Source organism: Pseudonaja textilis, chromosome 1 (assembly GCF_049901715.1).
Source record: "Pseudonaja textilis isolate UNSWEBS1 chromosome 1, rPseTex1.2, whole genome shotgun sequence".
Classification (NCBI taxonomy): Eukaryota; Metazoa; Chordata; class Lepidosauria; order Squamata; family Elapidae; genus Pseudonaja; species Pseudonaja textilis.
In genome coordinates this window covers 4,225,912-4,246,145 of record NC_141990.1, presented here as the reverse complement: position 1 = coordinate 4,246,145, position 20,234 = coordinate 4,225,912, and the positions used below count along the sequence as shown (strand labels likewise).

The 20,234-nt window shown below is 44.3% G+C and overlaps 1 protein-coding gene across 1 annotated transcript in view; it reads right to left on the bottom strand.

Moving 5' to 3' along the window:
• Nucleotides 1–484: 484 nt before the first annotated feature.
• The window catches only part of ULK2 (unc-51 like autophagy activating kinase 2), a 143,708-nt gene continuing 123,958 nt past the window's right edge, over nucleotides 485–20,234 (bottom strand). Inside the window, exons 23-27 of the mRNA XM_087924738.1 lie at nucleotides 17,924–18,102; nucleotides 15,528–15,646; nucleotides 13,867–14,024; nucleotides 7,415–7,550; nucleotides 485–2,536 (exon numbers count right to left, since the gene is read on the bottom strand). Of these exons, the coding sequence (XP_087780864.1) occupies nucleotides 2,472–2,536; nucleotides 7,415–7,550; nucleotides 13,867–14,024; nucleotides 15,528–15,646; nucleotides 17,924–18,102 (657 nt within the window). The 3' untranslated portion in view covers nucleotides 485–2,471. The remainder of the gene's footprint in view (nucleotides 2,537–7,414; nucleotides 7,551–13,866; nucleotides 14,025–15,527; nucleotides 15,647–17,923; nucleotides 18,103–20,234) is intronic.

The following is a 20,234-nucleotide window of genomic DNA, read 5'->3' as shown; positions in this document are numbered from 1 at the left end:
AGCCACACCCACCACCTAAGCCACGCCCACAGAACCGGTTGTTAAAAAATTTGAATCCCACCCCTGTGAAGCTCCCAGACGGCCTCCTGCACCATGGCAGCGGGGGTGCATTTTTGCCCTCCCCGGCCTCGCAGGCTTTCCTTGAGCCCCCAGGAGGGCGAAAACGCCCATTTCTGGCCTTCCCGAACTTCTGGGAGGCCCGTTTTTCACCCTCCCCGAGCCTCCACACGAGCCCTGCACTTACCTGCATCCAAAACAGGCCACGTGGGGGACTCCCGGGAGTCATTTGCTCACACAGCAAATACTCTTTCCGTTTCCAAACAGCCCTCAACTCTCTCACACCCTGACAGGACGCCAGCCAGATGAATGCCGATACATGCTGGTAGACAGAGGCAGACTCCCCGCGCCCTTATTTTTCTCCCCAGAAACTAAGCCCAGCCACATAGTCTCATAGCGCAGCTAGCGTATCGAGCTAGTATGTGTATATATAGGAACATCTGAGTATCAGTTTATTATTGTTTCACTTGCTTTCTTTTTGTAACTTTAATATACATTTATACAGGCCATAATAAAAGTTATCAACAGGGTTGATTTTTTTCCCCCCCTCTTCAGTTAGTACACTAACGGGTCGAGAATTAAACGCATGCAGTTACAAAGGAGAGGTAGTCGTAGAAACACCGTATTAAAGATTTAAAAATACAAACGTTGTATAAATTAAAAGAAGGAGAGAGAGAGAGAGAGCACACTTTCAAATGAACTTCCGAAATTGTCTGTACTGATAAATAAAAGGAAAAAGTACATTACTTTTGTCAAAGGAAAACAAAATTAAAAGACGGGGAAAAGGAGAGAAGGAAAAAAAAAAAAACTGCACGAAACTCATGTTCTTCACCCTCCATAAAATCCGACGGTTCTTAAATGCCAATCAACTTCCATCCAAGGAGGTTTTGACTGTTCTTTTAAAGAAAAAAAAAGAAGGGATTGAAATGATTCCATTATAAACAAGCTTATTCCCCCCACCCACCCCGGCTCCTCTTTTTCAAGTGATAGGCAGTAAGAAAGCCTCTAAAAGTTAAAAGAGGACCAACTACAAAAATTCCGTTTGTAAAATAACATTTTTTTTGAGTCGAGCAGAGGGGGTGGAGGCGGACAACAGGACAGACGCCCTCAAAAGCTGCTCCAGATAAACCTGATTATAATTAATTCTTAATGCTATATATATATATATATATTTAAGAAACGCCTCTGCTACAGAAGCACCCTGTTCCATCCAGGTGGCAGTTGTGTCTTTTTTCTTTCTTTCTTTTTCCTCAGGGAGAGACACAACTTGGCATGCAACAGAAGAATTAAGCAACCAAACAAGCCAGGATATAGGAGAGGGCGGGAAACCCAAGCCAGAATGTTACCGAAAGTCAGTTTTTTTCTCTCTCTCAAATCTGACCAATGCCAAGACGTGTGTGTGTAGACTTCCAGCTCCCAGAATTCCCCAGCCGGATAAATAGGGGAATTCTGGAGAGTTGGAAATCCGCATCTCTTCAAAAGTTGAGGTTGAGAAAAATGCCGCTCTAGAGTATTACTCAAGTATTAAGATTAAAAAAAGGGCTGTCAAAACCAAAGAATTCACCTGACGACACACATCGACACAACTTTGAAACGTCTCCTAAGAAGCTGCAGAGGTTTGAAGTTCGAGAGGGTGTATTTTTTTTTTTTTTGCAATGATTATTTTTTTTGGGGGGTGGGGGTGTCTCTCCTGCACCCCAACAAGAGTCAATAATGAATTATCGTTCCCCCTTCTCTGCCCGGCCAGGAAGAATGGATAAGTTGTGCCTTTTCTGTATACACAGTTTTAGTAAATTAGTGCAATATAAAGTATCCGGGCGAGAGGGATCGGGAAGAACATTAAGCTCGTACGTCTACGATCGACCTGCTAAAAAGGTCTGTCGTTTTGCCTTCTCGAGTTAATTTATTTTTTTTTGCAAAATTTATCCTGATGGTTGGAAGAGACTTCGCCACGCCAACGCCCGGCTGAAAAGCTTCGCGGGACGGAAGTCCAGAGCGAACGACGTCGCCGCCTTCGTTCGGGTTTTGTTCCGCAAGGCAAACATCCCGTCCGTTTCCCGAAGCGGGAACCAAAATTTGGGGCGCGTGCGTGTCATCTCTCCAGAGAAGGAGGCACTCCGCGCTCTCGTAATCTACGAAGATGGCGAATCGTTGCTTGCTAAGATCCAAATAGCGGTGGAAATTTATACCAAGAGTCTTTCCCGCCTGGCTGTGAAACAAAAGATGGTTTGTCTAAGGACATTTTTTTTTTCTCCCCGACATTATTTGCATTTTTTTCCACCTCCCGTTTCACGAACTGTTTTTTTTCTTCTTCTTCTTCTTCCTTCGATAGAAGCCAGCTTTCCTTTGGGATGGGAAATGCCCAGATTTTGGCTACGCTGAGTGGTCCTCCGGGGAGTAGAACAGGGGGAAGTCTATTCATAGACGGCGACGGCGTTGCAACACAGAGCTGAGAGTCTCCGTTCGATACTAGCTTTATCTGAAAAACAAAGCGAAGGAAAATAATAAACAAAGCATTAAGACATCAGCGTGGGTGAGAGTAAATACATGCTCTGCATTGCAGCCCAAGGGCCTGATCTGGATTAGTCAAGCCAAAACTTGAAAGGAAAAAAAAAAAAGCAGCATCCGGGATGAAGTACGCTAAGGTAGAGATCTACAACTGTTTGCAAGCTCGCTGTGTATTGCAACTTTTACTTTACATAAACTCAAATATCGGTTGGGAGGATTGTGTAGCTAGACGGGAGATTTTTCACTCCTCCGGGTTGTAATTGGCCCTGAAGTTGCTTTTGTTTTTAAGAGACGGTGTTGTGGTCGGCCAGAGGAACTAACGCAGACTTGGACAGTGAGGAGGTTGGGGAGGAACTCGGGCCGGTCCTGGAGTCTGGAGAAGTCTCTGACGAAGGCTCGGCGTCAGAGGAAGACATGGGGCCGGGGCCGTCTGACAGTTACCAGCTGCCTTTGGAGTCAGTGATCAGTGGGGAAGAAGAACAGCTGGAGCCTGTTCCCAGTGGGCGCATGTGCAGAGCTGCCAGGAGAAGGGAACAGGCTAAGGAACAAAGGTCGACTCCGGAGTAAAGGCACAGGTGGATGGTGAATGGTCTCTCCCATAGGGAATAGAGGAGCAAAAAGGGGAGTGGGGTTTTGTAGGAGACAATTAGGGTGAAGATCTGGTCCTGACTTCTTGCCAAGTCATTTCTGCTACAGCATGGCGTTTGGAAGCTATCGGCCTGGCAGCTCTCCAAGCCTGAGAAGCTCTGTGGTTGTAAATCACCCTTGAAAGACCGTTTGCCGGGACTTTGCTGGATGTGAATGAGAGGAATTCACATTAGCCTAATAAAAGGACTTTCTGTTTTTTTTTCTTTGAAGATATTTCGCTTCTCATCCCAGAAGCTTCTTCGGTTCTGACTGAAGGGTAGAGGATGGAAGGATTGATATTCCTTCCAGTCATCGGGTTGTTAGCATTCTCTCTGAGAGCTGCTGAGGCCACCTGGAGGTTTATTTGTGCTCTCAGGGTCCCTTCAATACAGGGGGTCCTCGACTTACAACCAAGATCGAGCCCCAAATTTATGATGTGAAGGGAGGCATTTGTTAAGTGAGTTTGGCCCCATTTTTACGAACTTTCTGGCCACCATTGTTAAGCGAATCGCTGCACCTGATGTCTTGTCACTTTATCAATTAGTTGTTTGGTGTGAATCTGATTTTGCCCGTCCAAAGGTCGCAAAAGGGGATCCCGGCGATGATCTTAAGTATGAGTCAATGGCCAAACATTTGAATTTTGATCACACGACTGTGGAGATGCTTAGAAAGATCGTAAGCATGAAAAACAGTCTCAAGTCATATCCCACCCACCCCCGGTGCCGTTGTGACTTCGAAGGGTCACGAAATGAAGTGTTGTAAGTCGAGGACTAGCTGTAGTGCAAACGGGTGTGGAAACGTCTTGGAACCGCTGAAAGAGCTGTGTTGTAAACAGGAGATGGGTGGTGAGCCCTTGAAAGGGGTTATCTACATTAAGATTCCAGTATTGCCCCTGAAGGCAAGATAAGAAACAATGGGTGGAAACTAATCAAGGTGAGAAGCAACCTGGAATTAAGGAGGAATTTCCTAACAGTGAGAAGAATTCATCAGTGGAACGGTATTAGGAGTATGAGTCACCTAACAGCTATTTGGGTTAGAAATATATAAACCAGGATAAACATTTTAGTACTATATCTTTAAGAGAATGCAAGAGGATGCAATTGGGTGTGGTTTCTCAAACAGCCATAAGATGGAGCCAGAAACTTGGATTGTCTTAGTCTTAGTCTCAGAAGAGAATCTGTCTGAGTGAGTATCTCTGTTTCCTTCTGTTGGAAAGTATTGCTGTTGCTCCATTTCTTCTAATTGACTGATATGACTGGATTTAATGTAAGTCTGATACTGAACTGTTTTTTGACACTGGACTTTGTTATTGAATTATCCCTGGACTAAAAACTGACTGATTTACCTGTGAAGGACTTTGGATTGCTTGTTTGGACTTTGCTTAACATTTCTGGGAGTAAAAACCAACGTTTACTGTACAGTGTATCTGTATGCTGTGTGTGTATTATTCAAACACTCAAATACGTCTCCCTGCATGCGCTCATTCTCCTAACGGGGAATTACCTCAACAAACAGCTTGCCACCAGAAGTTGTGGGTGCTTCATCACCGGAAGTTTTTAAGAAAAGACTGGATAGCCAGCTATCTGAAATGGTCTAGGGTCTCTTGCTTGAGCAGGGGGTTGGACTAGAAGACCTCCAAGGTCCCTTCCAGCTCAATTCTGATTGACTGATTGAACATGCTCTCAACGGGAGGAGGGAGGGGAATTATCACCAGTCTACAACAAATAGGATCGTATCTCCTGTTTACAACACGGTCCTTTCACCGGTTCCAAGAAGGCTTCACATCCTTTTGTACCACTCAAGGTGACCCTGAGGATACAGATAAACCTCCAAGCGGCCTCAACGACCCTCTCAAAGAATGCAAACGACCAGCTGTCTGCAAGGAGTATAAATCCTTCCCTGTCCCCACCATCCGGTTAGAATGGAAGAAGCATCTTGGATGAGAAGGGAAACGTCTTTAAAGAAAAAAACAGAAAGCCCAGTTGCCTCTTGAAAAAAAAAAAAGTCACCTTTGGGACAACCATGACCTGAATGACTGAGAATCTCTACAGACTTTTAGCCGTACAATTTGGGATGAACCTTCTTTGAATGGTGTGGGAAGAGGAATGGATTTCCAGAGGAAAAAAATGGCAGATAACTGAAACCGTTTGCACCATTCAGGTGACCCCGAGGACACAGAAAAAACTTCCAAGCAGCCTCAACAACCTTCTAAAACAGTGGTGGCTAACCTTTTGGGGCTCCTGTGCCAAAAATTGTGCGCATGCTTGCACACTCGCATGCCAGCACCCAGGAGACAATGCTGACCCCAACGCATGCGTGTGCAAACTCCACCTCCCCTGCCACCCCCTTACCTGCACTGTGCCTCACAGCTGACTTTCGGCTGGTTTGAGGGCTTTTTCTGCCTCCCAGAGGCTTGAGGAAGGCTTCTGCAGGCCGAAAACTAGGCCCGTTTAGTCACTTCCGGTATTTCCAGAAAAACAGAAAGTGACGAAATGGGCCTAGTTTTCGGCCTGAAAAGTCTGCAGAAGCCTTCCTCAAGCCTCTGGGAGGCCGAAAAAGGCCTCAAACCAGCAGAAAATCAGCTGTGAGGCGCGCGCATGCGCAGTGAGGTTAAGTTTGCCTGCAGCTGGCATGCCGGCACAAATGGCTCTGCGTGCCACCTGTGGCACACGTGCCATAGGTTCGCCATCACAGCTCTAAAAGGACGCAAATGACCATCTATCTGTAAGGGGTATAAACCCTTCCCTTTCCCGCCATCCAGTCAGAGCTGGAGAAGCTTCTTGGATGTGAAGCGAAACGTCTTCAAAGAAAAACCAGAGTGTCCAGTTGCCGCTTGAAAAAGCACCGATAGATTCTATTTGGATAGAGATCATTGCATTCTGTACATGAAATCCTCACTTTATAACCACAACACATTTGTTGCTAAGCCAGGTGATGATTGAGTTATGCCCAATTTTATGATTTTTTGGGGGGAGGGAGGGGGGAACGGTTGTTAAGCAAATCACGGCACTTATTAAGGGAATCACCACGGTCATTAAAACGAATCCAGCTTCCCTGCGTTGACTTTCCTCGTCGGAGGCCAGCTGGGAAGTTCTGCAAGAATCACGTGGATCCTGTTGTAAAATAAACATGCCGGTTGCCAAATTTGGATCATGTGAGCATGAGGCGATGCTGCAACAGTCGTAAGTGTGAGAACCATGCTTCTTTCAAGTTGCTGTTGTAATTTCAAACGGCCAGTAAACGAAAAGGTTGTAAATGGAGGAGTAGCTGTAATCAAATCTTTGGGTTTCAAACCAGCTCCTTTATCTATAGCCGTGATGGCGAACCTGTGGCACGCGGAGCCATTTGTCCTGGCGCATGAGCCGCAGGCAAACTTATCTCACCGCGCATGCGCGCACCACAGCTGGATTTTTGGCTGGTTTGAGGCTTTCGGCCTCCGGAGGCTTGGAAAAAGCCTCTGCAAGGCTTTTCCGGCCAAATTATAGGCCTGTTTTGTCACTTCCTGTAATACCGGAAGTGGCAAAACGGGCCTATAATTCATCCTGAAAAGCCTTGCAGAGGCTTTTTCCAAGCCTCCGGGAGGTCAAAAAAGGCCTCAAACCAGCCGAAAAATCAGCTGCGAGGCGCAGTGTAGGTAAGGGGGTGGGGTATTGTGTGAGCATGTAGCAGGGCACGCGCATTGCATTCTGGGTGCTGGCACACGAGTGCGCGCTGGTGTGCACACAATTTTTGGCACAGGAGCCCAAAGAGGTTAGCCACCCCCGATCTATAGAAAAGTTTAAATCTCTAATTTTATAAAAGGCTGTTGATTCTAGCTTGTTGTCAACGCGCTCCTAAAATCAGTTTTTAGGAAGGAAAAGATGGAATAAAATAGTGTTTGTGACGCAATGGTGACCTGGGAGTCCAGGCACGAGAGTATCAAAAACCGTGTTCCGTTTTTGCGGGTGATCCTGAACTTATGGCCGTCACTGAAGCTGAAATGGCAGCCGTAAGTCGGACTGGTTGAGGGTCGCTGTGTGATTTAGAAACAGAAACGCGTGGGCTCAAATGAGCGGCCTCCAAACCCCCAAATGCCAATTTTTGTATCCAGGTATACATATTAATGAAGGATGATATAGGATGGTGGTGTTTACTTTACGGCTGCGCTGTGCTTTGCTCGAAGTGCACAATCTATAAAAGTCCTCCCCTCAACCCCCCCCCACCCCCCCAGCTCCACACGTACAACGGTTTATGTTCTCTATGTCAGCAGGGTCCTGCAAGATCTTCGCCAGGCCTTCCAAGAGCAACGCGGCTTTGTGGTACCGGTAAGCAATGTCTTCGGTCTGCTGAAACATTTCATCCAAGGCTGCTGCCTGGACCTGAGGAGGAGGAAGAGGGGCAGATGAACAGAGGGCAAGAAGAGAGGAGACCCCCTCGCTCTCCTGCCCTCCCTCCATCTCTAGATCATCCACATCTCTCTCTTTTCTTTTCTATCTTTGGTCCATTCATCCATCCATATCTATATATCTATCTATCTGTCTGTCTGTCTATCTATCATCTTTGGATCATCCATCCGTCCGATTATCTGTCTGTCTAATCTATCTTTTATCTTTGGATCATACTCTATCTATCTATCTATCTATCTATCTCTTCTATGAATCTATGTATCTTTATCATTATCCATCCATCCATCCATCCATCCAATCATCCATCCCTCTATCTATCCCTCTATCTATCTATCCCTCTATCTATCTATCCCTCTATCTATCTATCCCTCTATCTATCTATCCCTCTATCTATCCATCTATCCATCCATCCATCCATCCATCCATCCATCCATCCATCTATCTATCTATCTATCTATCTATCTATCTATCTATCTATCTATCTATCTATCTATCTATCTATCTCTTATATGAATCTATGTATCTTTATCCTTATCTATCATCTATCCATCCATCCATCCATCCAATCATCCACCCATCCCTCTATTTATCTATCCCTCTATCTATCCATCCATCCATCTATTCTATGAATCTATGTATCTTTATCATTATCCATCCATCCATCCATCCATCCATCCATCCATCTAATCTATCTCTTCTATGAATCTATGTATCTTTATCATTATCTATCCATCCATCCAATCATCCACCCATCCCTCTATTTATCTATCCCTCTATTTATCTATTCCTCTATCCATCCATCCATCTATCTATCAATCTATCTATCTATTCTATGAATCTATGTATCTTTATCATTATCTATCGATCCATCGATCCATCCAATCATCTATCTATCTATCTATCTATCTATCTATCTATCTATCTATCTATCTATCTATCTATCTATCTATCTATCTATCTTTGGATCATCCATCCATCCATATCTATCCATCCATATTCTTTCATCTATCTATCTTCTTATCTCTATCATCCATCCATCCTCCATCCCTATCTATCATCTATCTCTATATCATGTATCCATCCACCCATCTCTAGTTTTCTGTATATCATCCATCCATCCATCTCTCTCTCTCTCAACCATTTGTTTGTTTATATTTATAGGTAATCCTCAATATTTATAAGTAGTCCTCAACCATGGCCGAACCCAAAATTTCCGTTAACCAAGACAGCTAAGTGAGTTTTGCCCCATTTTACAGCCTCTCGTGCCAGAGCTGTTGAATTAATCACTGTAGGTCTTAAGCTAGTAAAACCCATTTATTGAGTGAATCTGGCTTCCCCGTGGATTTTGCTTGACGGAAGGGCACAAAATGGGATCATGTGACCCCTGGGGGGGACCCTGCGACTGTCATAACTACGAACCAGTTGCCAAGGGCCTGAATTTTGATCACAGGACCACGGGGATGCTGCAATGGCCCCAAGTGTGAAAGGTGGTTATGTCACTTTTTTCCAGGGCTGTTGTAACTCTGAATGATGTATGGTTGTAAGTCGGAGATTATCTGTTCTTTGCCATCCATTTCATTTCCAAGCAGTATTTTTGCTTTGGTTAAGGGGAAAAAAAAAATCCTGAACCTTTTAATGACAGCCAGAGTCCACTACGGTGGAGAAAGAGAGGACTTCAAAAGATACCAAGGGGGCAAAAATGCCGCAGATGTTCTGAACAATTCCTAGTGGACAATCACTTCAATAGGAGCCGGCCGCGTGCGGCAGATGCCAAAAAAGCCAACACAATCCTAGGCTGCATTAAAAGAGGGAGAGAATCCAGATCACGTGAAGTGTTAATGCCACTTTATAAGGCCTTGGTAAGGCCACACGTAGAATCCGGCATCCAGTTTGGGTCGCCACAATGTAAAAAAATAAAAAATAAAAATGATGTTGGGACTCTAGAAAAAGTGCACAGAAGAGCAACCAAGAGGATTAGGGGACTTGGAGGATAAAACATACGATGAACGGTTGCAGGAACTGGGCCTGGCTAGTCTAGGGAAGAGAAGGACCAGGGGAGACAGGAGAGCAGGGCTCCAGTATCTCAGGGGCTGCCCCAAAGAAGAGGGAGTCAAGCTATTCTCCAAAGCCCCTGAAGGCAGGACAAGAAGCAACAGGTGGAAACTCATCCAGGAAAGAAGCAACCTGGAACTGAGGAGGAATTTAGTGACAATAAGAACAATTAACCAGTGGAACAACTTGCCAACAGAAGTTGTAGGTGCTTCATCACTGGAAGTTTTTAAGAGATTGAATAATCTGAAATGGGTTTGTTGCCTAAGCAGGAGGTTGGACTAGAAGACCCCTAAGGTCCCTTCCAACTCTGTTATTCTATTGTATTCTTTTCTATTCTGTTCATTTCTCCTATTCTCTCTTCCAGGGGTCTCCAACCTTGGCAACTTTAAAGACTTGTGGACTTCAACTCCCAGAGTTCCTCAGCCAGGAAACCAAAGCCAGCAAAGGGAGCTGAAATCCACAAGTCTTAAAGTTGTCAAGGTTGGAGACCCCTGCTTTCTTCTCTTCCTTTCCCTTTCCCTTCCCTATTGTATTCTATTGTGTTCTATTCCCTTTCCTATTCTATTCCTATTCATTTATTCTATTCTATTCTATTTTCTCTTCTCTTCTCTGTTCTATTCCATTTTCTATTCTATTCTATTCCTATATTCTACTCTACTCTATTCTTTATTCCAATATCTATTCTATTTTCTTTTCTCTTCTCTTCTCTGTTCTATTCTATTCTATTCTATTTTCTATTCTATTCTATTCTATCCTATTCCTATATTCTACTCTATTCTATTCTTTATTCCAATATCTATTCTATTCTATATTCCAATATCTATTCTATTCTATTTTCTCTTCTCTGTTCTCTTATATTCTCTATTCTATTCCTAACTTCTACTCTATTCTATTCTTTATTCCAATATCTATTCTATTCTATTTTATCTTCTCTTCTATGTTCTATTCTATTCTATTTTCTATTCTATTCTATTCCTATATTCTACTCTATTCTATTCTTTATTCCAATATCTATTCTATTTTCTCTTCTCTGTTCTATTCTATTCTATTTTCTATTCTATTCTATTCTATCCTATTCCTATATTCTACTCTATTCTATTCTATATTCCAATATCTATTCTATTCTATTTTCTCTTCTCTGTTCTCTTATATTCTCTATTCTATTCCTAACTTCTACTCTATTCTATTCTTTATTCCAATATCTATTCTATTCTATTTTATCTTCTCTTCTATGTTCTATTCTATTCTATTTTCTATTCTATCCTATTCCTATATTCTACTCTATTCTATTCTTTATTCCAATATCTATTCTATTCTATATTCCAATATCTATTCTATTCTATTTTCTCTTCTCTGTTCTCTTCTCTTCTATTTTCTCTTCTCTTCTCTTCTAATTCTATTCTATTGTGTTGTATTCTCTATTCTATTCTATATCCTCTCTTATCCTGTACCACGTCTCTGAGCATCTTTAGGGCCTCCAACTACACGACTTATGGTAGATTCTTGGAAAGGCTTCAACCTTCCATCACAAAAGCACCTGGGACCTCGCAGCCCTGGGACTGTTCAAACTCTGGATAATGAAGTCTGATGAAAGATCTAACCGACAGCCTCACCAAAACTTTTCCCCCCCCAAATTAAGAGGAAGAAGTAATGAGTCGAAAGCGCTCTTAATTAATCTCCAGGTGCTCAGGTTGCGCTGGAGTTGTTTTGTGTGCCTGAGCAGCAGGAGGCTTTCCGCAGGTAATCCTTGAGCTTAGGACAGTAATGGGGCCCAAGATTTATTTATTTTTCTTTTTGCCACCGCTGTTAAGCGAATTGCTGCAGTTGTTAAGTGAATCACGCTGTTGTTAAGTGAATCTGGGTTCCCCCCTTGATTTTGCTGGCTGGGAAGGTGGCCAAGTGGCCATGACGAACATTATAAACACAGGCGGGGATGTACAGTGTCCAAAATTTTGATCATGTGACCCTTGGGAACGCTGCAATGGTTGTTAAGTGCGAAGATCGGTCGCAAGTCCTTTTTTCCAGTGCCGTTGCAACTTGGGAAGTCACTAAACAGATCAAATCGGGAGATTCAGGCTGTTCCAAGGAGTATAAAGTATAAATGATCTGAGGAGGAGGAAGAGGAGCAGCTGACTGGGAGCGGGTGTGTGGCTCCATTGACAGTGGAGGAAACCGGGCAAGGGCAAAGTCCGGCTGGGCAGACCAGGGGAGAGGTAGAACAAGGGAGAGGGAGTTCAGAGGAAGACCCAGGCCTATCCCCTCTTCATCCTAGGGCACAAAGGGAGAAACGGAGAAGAGAGCAATGTGGATTGTGTGGCTTACGGGGAAGGAAAGGGCCCTGATTCCCTTCATTAGCCACAGCTGGGAAGGGAGTTTAAAGCAAGCTGAGTGCGACAGCTGTTGGGAACAAACGTGGGTTTATTTTGTGTTGACTTTGCTTATATGTGTTCCTGGAGTTCTCCCAACCGTGTTGAATTATGGCTCTTCCTTCACGTCTGGAATTCCTTCTCTTGCCCTGCTGGATTAATTATCTCATTTTGCCTTGATTGGAGTTATAGTTACGGTTTTTGTTGACCATGTTTTGGACTTGATTCTCTGCAGCCCAAGGCTGTTCCTGGGAGAGTTTTTCTCCAGCCCAGAAGGTAACCAGGACATTGGGGGCAAAGTTTGGAGCTAATAAAGGGACTCCTACTGATTATCTGTGTTGCCGTTGTGCCATGCCCCTTTGGGTCCTCACGTTGTGGTTAAGTGAGGTTTACCCCATTTTATGACTGTTCTTGCCAAAATTGTTAAACGAATCACTGCGGGGTGTGTGTATGTGTGTGTGAAGTTTGTCACACAGTTGCTAAGTGAATCTGACTTCACTTGGCTTGTCAGAAGGTCGCAAAAGGGGATCATCTGACCTTGACTCTGCAACCGCCATAAACAGGAGTCAGTTGCCAAGTGTCTGAATGTTGATCATGTGACCAGGGGGGAATCTGCAACGGTTGTGTGAAAAAGGGTCACAAAGTCATTTTTTTTCAGGGCCACGGTAACTTTGAACGGTCACTAAACGAACCGTTGTTAAGTCAAGGACTACCTATACAAGAATCTGAGCTATTAATGGTCAAGGGAAATGAGCGGGAGATAAGAAAGAGCACTCAAGTTGAACTGGACTTAGATCTCTTGCGGGGCGCAAAGGGACTCATGACTTAGGACGCGTTTGACCCCCTCCCTCGGGATCAGCCTACAAGGAATGGTTGGTTTTATGTTGAGAACTTGTACCCATGCAAAGAAGGCCGCTCACTGCATGTTGCCTCCCCACCAGCCCTACAACACTCTGTGAACTGCCTTCTCTATTGCACAGTGATAAATCCGGTCAGTTTCCCTGCTTTCTAACCATTTCCACCATGCAACTATCTCTCTCTCTCTCTCTCTCCTATCTCTCCTGTCTCTCCCTCTCTCTGTCTATCGTCTGTCTGTCTATCTACACTACAATATCTATCATCCTTCTGTCTCTCCTCATCTCTCTGTCTCTCTATTTACCTACTTTCTATCTACCTACCGTCTATCCTGTCTCTCCCTCTCCCTCTATCTATCTATCTATCTATCTATCTATCTATCTATCTATCTATCTATCTATCTATCTATCTATCTATCTATCTAATCTATCTATCTCTAATCTATCTGTCTGAATCTATTTCTCTATTTTTCTTTGTCTCTCTCCATCTCTATTGCTCTTTATCTCTATCTCTCTCTTTCCTTCTCTCTCTCTCTCTACCTATCGTCTGTCTATCCTGTCTCCCCCTCTTGCTATCTATCTATCTATCTATCTATCTATCTATCTATCTATCTATCTATCTATCTATCTTTCCATCCATTCATCCATCTATATCTAATCTATCTGTCTGAATCTATTTCTTTATCCATCTATTTTTCTTTGTCTCTCTCCATCTCTATCGCTCTTTATCTCTATCTATCTCTTTCCTTCTCTCTCTCCATTTATCGTCTGTCTATCCTGTCTCTCTCCCCCCACTTTATCTATCTCTCTGTCTGCTCCTCTCTCTCTACCTGCCTACCTACCTATCGTGTCTTATCTATTGTGTCTGTCTCTAGCTAATCTCTCTCTCTCTCTCTCCTGTCTGTCTCCATCTATTTATCTATCTATCTTTCCAACTTTTTATCTACCTACCTATCTGTATCTCTCTATCTCTTTATCTCTCTGTGATCGATCCGGTCAGTTTCCCTGCGTTCTTACCATTTCCACCGCGCAACTGTAGATGAGCTTTTCGGCCGTGACGCTGTTAATTTCATCGACGAAGCGCTGCTTATCTGAGAAAAACTGGTTCAGCTTTTCGGTCAGCTTCTTGCACATGGCGATGCAGAATTTGTACCTCTCGTTCAGGTTTTTGACAACTGCAAAGGAGGAACAGGAAACAGGAAAAAAAATGCAGCCAATTAGCAAAAAAATAATAATAATAATTCCCATTTGGCTCTTTGGCTGTTACGACAGAATGAGAGAGGGTATATGCATAATGTTGTATGTTTTCATTTATTTGTTTAGTCATGTTCATGTAGTGTACGGTGGAGGAGAGGTGTGGTGGCTTAGAGGTGGAGCTCTCGCCTCACAATTGGCTGTGACTTTGATCCTAGGTAGAAGCAGATATATTTCTCTCTCTGGGCACGAGGAGAATATATCTGCTGAACAAAACTCCTCATTGGTGACAGGAAGGGCATCCGGCCAGTAAACACTCAGCTCCATTCAGTTGCCCTGGGACTGATTTTTTTTTTTTTTACTGCCTTTCTGAGGGGGCATGTGACCTTTCTTGAAATCCGGGTGATTTCCTTATCTTGTGAGGTGAGTGAGAAATGGATCCAAGGATTTCTTCTCCTGGGTGTGCTTTTTTCTGGAGAGCTTAAATGACCTCTCTGCTAAAGGGTTTCACTTTATGAGCAAGAGTTGGCTGCTTGATAGTTATCACTGCATTTTAAATATTTTCATTCCTCAAGGTGCTCTGGCACCCTGCCTGATTCGTAACTCTGCCTTGCAGGTATTTTTCAATCTAATGATTGCAGCTTTTTACAAGCAAAGAAGCTTTTTGTATTTTCGTACAGGTAATCCTTGACTTACAACAACAGTTCATTTAGTGACCATTCAAAGTTACAACGGCACTGAAAAAAGTGACTTATGAGCCCTTTTCACACTTATGACCATTGCAGCATCCCCACTGTCACGAGAGGTCAGGCGAGGAGAAGCACCCCTTGACATGAGCGATGCTGAGTTGGCCACATCCAGCCCTCCCCGTAGTTCCCCGTAGCTGCCCGGGCCTCGCCCTGCCCTCTCCACGGCTCCCCAGGCCTTGGAAACTGGCAAAAAAAAAAACACTTGCTAAGCAACTGGCCATTAAGCCTGGTCATTAAACGAGGACCACTTGCATTTGGTTTGCCAGTCACATGGCCACCTGTCCATGCCCACCCCAGTCACATAACCACCTAGCCACTCCCAGTCAGCGTGCCACTCCTACCAAAATAGGGTCTCCTGCTTGGGCAGCGGGAAGGGGGAGGGGTTGGACTAGATGACCCACAAGGTCCCTCCCAACTCTGATTATGTTAAACCCCAGTCACATGACCACCAAGCCACACCCACAAACTAGGCCACGCCCACAGAACCGGCCGTTAAGAAATTCGAATCCCACCCCTGCTCAAACCAGCCGAAAAATCAGCTGCGAGGCAGAGTGCGGGTAAGTGCGGGTGGCGGGGTTGGGTGGGTGGGGATTGCGCGGGCGTGCGCAGACCTCCAGAGTCCTTTCCAGCTCTATTCTGAGGGATTGACTGACGAGGCACATTTCGCACGGACTCCCGAGATTGGAAAACCCCCCAATTTTTATTCCTAAGGGGAAAAGGCCGTCGGGGGCTCACCTTGTTTCACCGCAGTCGAGAGATTCAGCTTGGCCGATTTGATCTGTGCTTTGGCCAGGTGTAAGGATGAAGCCAGGAGCTGGGCCGCCTTCATGTACAGGACCAGCTGTTCCACTTGCCTGGAGAGCAGGAAACAAAAGAGGAAACAACGCCGATCATTCCTTGGCTACGAACTCAGGGTTCTCAACGAGGGGGTTCCTCCCCTGGCTCCCCCACTTCCTGTTGCAACTTTGGAGGTCTGAACGTCTGTGGAGATTCTCGGGTCATCCAGGCCGTGGTTGTCCCAAAAGTGCTTTTTCCAAAGGAGGCAACTCCACTTTCTTGCCTTTTTTATTTTTATTTTTTTTAAAAAAAAGACATTTCGCTTCTCACCCAAGAAGCTTCTTCCGCTCTAACCGGTGGGGAATGGGAGGATTTATATTCCTTGCTGACAGCTGGTCATTTGTATTCTTTTTAGAGGGTCGTTGAGGCCACTTGGACGTTTGTCTTCGTCCTCAGGATCATTTCAGTGGTACAAATGGGTAGTAGAGTTTTCTTGGAACTGTTGTAGAAGGCTCCACGCCCATTTGCACCACTCAGGTGACCCCCGGGGACATAGACAAACCTCCAAGTGGCCTCAACGACTCTTTAAAAGGATGCAAAGGACCAGCAGTCTCCTGGGAGTATAAATCCTTCCATTTCCCGCTATCTATTCACAGCTGACGAAGCTTCTTGGATGAGAAGTGAAACGTCTTCCGAGAAAAACAAGGAACTCCAGTCGCCTCTTGAAAAAAGCACCTTTGGGATGTCAGCCGTTCTAAGGAAAGCCGCCTTTTGCGGTTGACCGGTGGAATTTTGTCAACACCAATGGTGTCCCCAGTGGTGTTCCAGAGGTTTTGCGATCGCACCCAAGATGCCTATGGACCGTTGGTATTATTTTTGCTTTCTTTTGCCACAGTCCTCCTATTTCTATTTTCTGGTCTTTGCATTTTGCATCATTATTGATTATTATCAAACTTATTTATCTTGAGGCTTGAGGAGACTTATAATTTTGTTGCTCGTAGCTGATGATTTGATTACTTATCGTACCCTGTGACTATTATTTGTCATTTGGAAACTAAAAGTTTCTTTGACTTCCCACATTATTAAGTGTTGTACCTGATGATTCTTGACTCTTGACGAATGTCTCTTTTCTTTTTATGTACCCTGAGAGCATTTGCACCAAGACAAATTCCTTGTGTGTCTAATCACTTGCCCAATAAAGAATTCTATTCTATCTTATGATTTATATGAACTGTTTTATTTAATATCCTAGTATGATTGATGTTGCTTATTTAGTATCCTATGACTGTCACAGAGTGCTGTATTTAAATGATTTATGATGAATGTATTTTATGATTATGAACATGATTTATCACTTGCTGCTTGTATGCACACCGAGAGTTTTATGCACTGGAGATAAATTCCTTGTGTGTGTCCAATCACATTTGGCCAATAAACAATTCTGTTCTATTCTATCCTTAATTCTAATTCTATTCCTAATTCTATTCTAGTTCTATTTTATTCCATTCTATTCCTATTCCATATATTCTATTCCATTCAATCCTTAATTCTAATTCTATTTAATTCTTGTTCTATTCTATTTTGTTCTGTTCTATTCTGTTCCTGTTCTATTCCAGTTCTTTTTTTTCTGTTCTCTTCTATCCTTAATTCTAATTCTATTCGTAATTCTGATTCTGATTCTAATTCTATTCCTAATTCTAATTCATTTCATTCCATTCCTGTCTATTCTTATTCTTGTTCTTATTGCATTCGATTTCGTTCTGTTCTATTCCGGTTCTCTTCTCTTCTGTTCTCTTCTATCCTCAATTGTAATTCTATTCTATTCTTGTTCCATTCTATTCCATTCCATCTCATCCTTAATTCTAATTCTATCTCTAATTCTGATTCTGATTTTATTCCTATTCCTAATTCATTTCATTCCATTCCTCTTCTATTCTATCCCTGTCCTATTGCATTTTAGTTCGTTCTCTTCTACGATGTTCTTGTTCTGTCTGCATCCCCACTCCCTTAAGGATAAAAGCAAGGCTGCTCCTGATTATTATGGGTTGCAACCTGCCACGTGAGCCTGTTATCAACTCAACGTATCCGCACCTTTCCTCTACAAAGGCATGAAATCGTGTGAGGAGTTCCTGTTATTTATTTATACATTTTTACTGGCCACCCATCTTGCCTCAGGGTAACTCCGGACAGCTTACAATCATAAAAAAATAAAAAACTACCCCCAAATTATTATTTTTTTTAAAAAACACCATAAATAAAATCTGGGATGTTTGAAACGGTTTTGGGACCATGAACCGTCCTGGGCAGGAGGAGATTTCTACGGAAGAAAGCTAGCAGCTCGAGGAATCACTCACCCCCAGTCTTTGCTTAGCTGGCTGATTTGATCCACCACAACGCTCTCCTGGATCTGGTAGAGGGAGACGGCGGAGTTGCAGAGCTCCGGGTTGCCGCTCCGGACGGCTGTCAGGTCCAGCACGCACTCCGTGAACGCCAGCATCAAGTTCAAGTGGCGCAGGGTGTCCGTGTGCTCCCTCTGGAGAGGAGCAAGCAAAAAAAAAAGACCAGCTTAAAAAAGGGCGCCTCTGTGGGGCAGTGGTTAGAGTGCAGTACTGCAGGCTACTTCTGCTGACTGCCGGCTGCCTGCAATTTTGGCAGTTCACATCCCACCAGGCTCAAGGTGGACTCAGCCGTCCGTCCTTCTGAGGGGGGTCAAATGAGGACCCAGATTGTTGGGGGCAAGTGGCAGACCCTGTAAACTGCTTAGAGAGGGCTGGGAAGCACTATAAAGCGGTATGTAAGTCTAAGTGCTATTGCTATGACTATTTAATCTCCACCTGGGCTCTGAGGCCATCACAAGGACACAACCTTTGCGTGTGTCTAATCCCATTGGGCCAAATAAAGTATTCTATTTCTATTTTATTCATTCCTGTTCTGTTGTTTTCTGTTCTATTCTATTGTTGTGGCCTGTCAACCGCTGGCCTCTCCAGCAGCTGAATTAGAGGCGGCGGCAGTGTGGGAGTCAGGATCAGGCCAGCCTGGGAACTCCAAGGGGGAAGAGGAAGCGGAGCTGGCAGAGACAGAGGCGGAGCCCGGGCCATCCGTCAGCCCTCAGATGGAGAGTCAACAGCCCCCAGGTCTGGAGGTGGCTGATGTGGAACAGCTATGTCCAGTCCCTGACGCACAGAAAACAGAGGAGAGGAGAGCAGTGGAAATCTATGGGCCGGTCCTTGGGACGGAAGAGCTACCGCTGCTAGCGAAGCCCCTATCCAAGCTCTGGGGATAAAAGGCTGGGGACGGAGATGAATCGATGTGAGACAACTATACATCTCTTTGCAGACGGACTGGTTAGCCTGCGGTGAGAGAGAAACGTTTTGCCGGGGCTGCCGGCGCTGCTAATAAAGGAATCTTTTGAGTTAACTTCAGAGGGTTTGTTGTGTTTGGGGAGGTGGGTCAGAACAGGAGTCAACTGTGGTCGTAAAACCAGGACTACCTGTACCTGCATAGCCTCCCGTGAATCAAAGGGTCTTAAGACTTTCTACGCTTGCGAAGTTGGGTTATTAATGTTCCGGACAGGCATAGTAGGGCTAAGTGCAAAAGAATATGCCCCCTGCCACATAGCCTTCCCACACCTCAGATTAATGTTGCTATAAATATTAGTCCTGGCAAAGACTGTAAAATTCCTTGGGGCTGGGTAAAGATTTACTTAGCGATTTGATTTCCGTAGCCACCCATCTCAACAAGGGTCTCTTGGCAGCATGCATCGTAAAACACAGGAACAAATGAAAAACAATTAAAATGCCAAATATTTATACATAGCACCAAGGAGAATTGTAACAAGGACGCTCAGGCAGCCTTTTAAGATAACTGTATTTTAAAATCTTTGACGTAGGCGGTTTTGTTTACCTGTACAGGTGGACCTCTAACTTATTACCACAACCGAGCCCAACATTGCTGTTGCGAAGCGAAACACTGGTTAAGGGGAGTTTGGCTCCGCTGTACGACCTTTCTTGCCGCCGTTTTTAAGCGAATCACCGCAGTTAGTAACATAGTTGTTAAGTGAATCTGGATTCCCCCATTGGCTTTGCTTGTCAGAAGATCCCAAAAGGGGATCACACACCAACCGTCTTAAATATGAGTCAGTTGCCAAGTGTCTGAATTTTCGGATCGCAGGTGTGAGAAATGGCCGTCAGTCACTTTTTTTTGGTTAACTTCAAATGGCCACTAAACGAATGTGTCAACTCATAAAATATTTCTATGGTCTTTTTAGAGTTGCCAACAGAAAGGGAGGGGGGAGCAGTGTGGCAGCTTGGAAATCGAAAGTGCATTCCATAAATGTTTTTTCAAAGATAGTAACCAGGTGACTGAAGTTTCTGCCGCGCAAAATTCTAACTGGAGAGCCTGATTGATGACTCTGGGCTATGGATGTGTCCCATTGGAGAATATGAATTACGACACACCCGGGGGGTGGGGTGGGGGAAAAACCAGGGTCAAGGGTGACAATGAATGATGTGCCTCAGAGTCGGCTACACCCAGGCAGTGCCGGACATGTTAACTCCCAATAAATCATCTTTAAATTTTGGAAGTTCGGCTCGAGAGTTATGACTTAAACGGGGGACACTGCCGGAGCCCTGACAGAATGGTTGTAAGCTGAGGACTTCCCGGTAC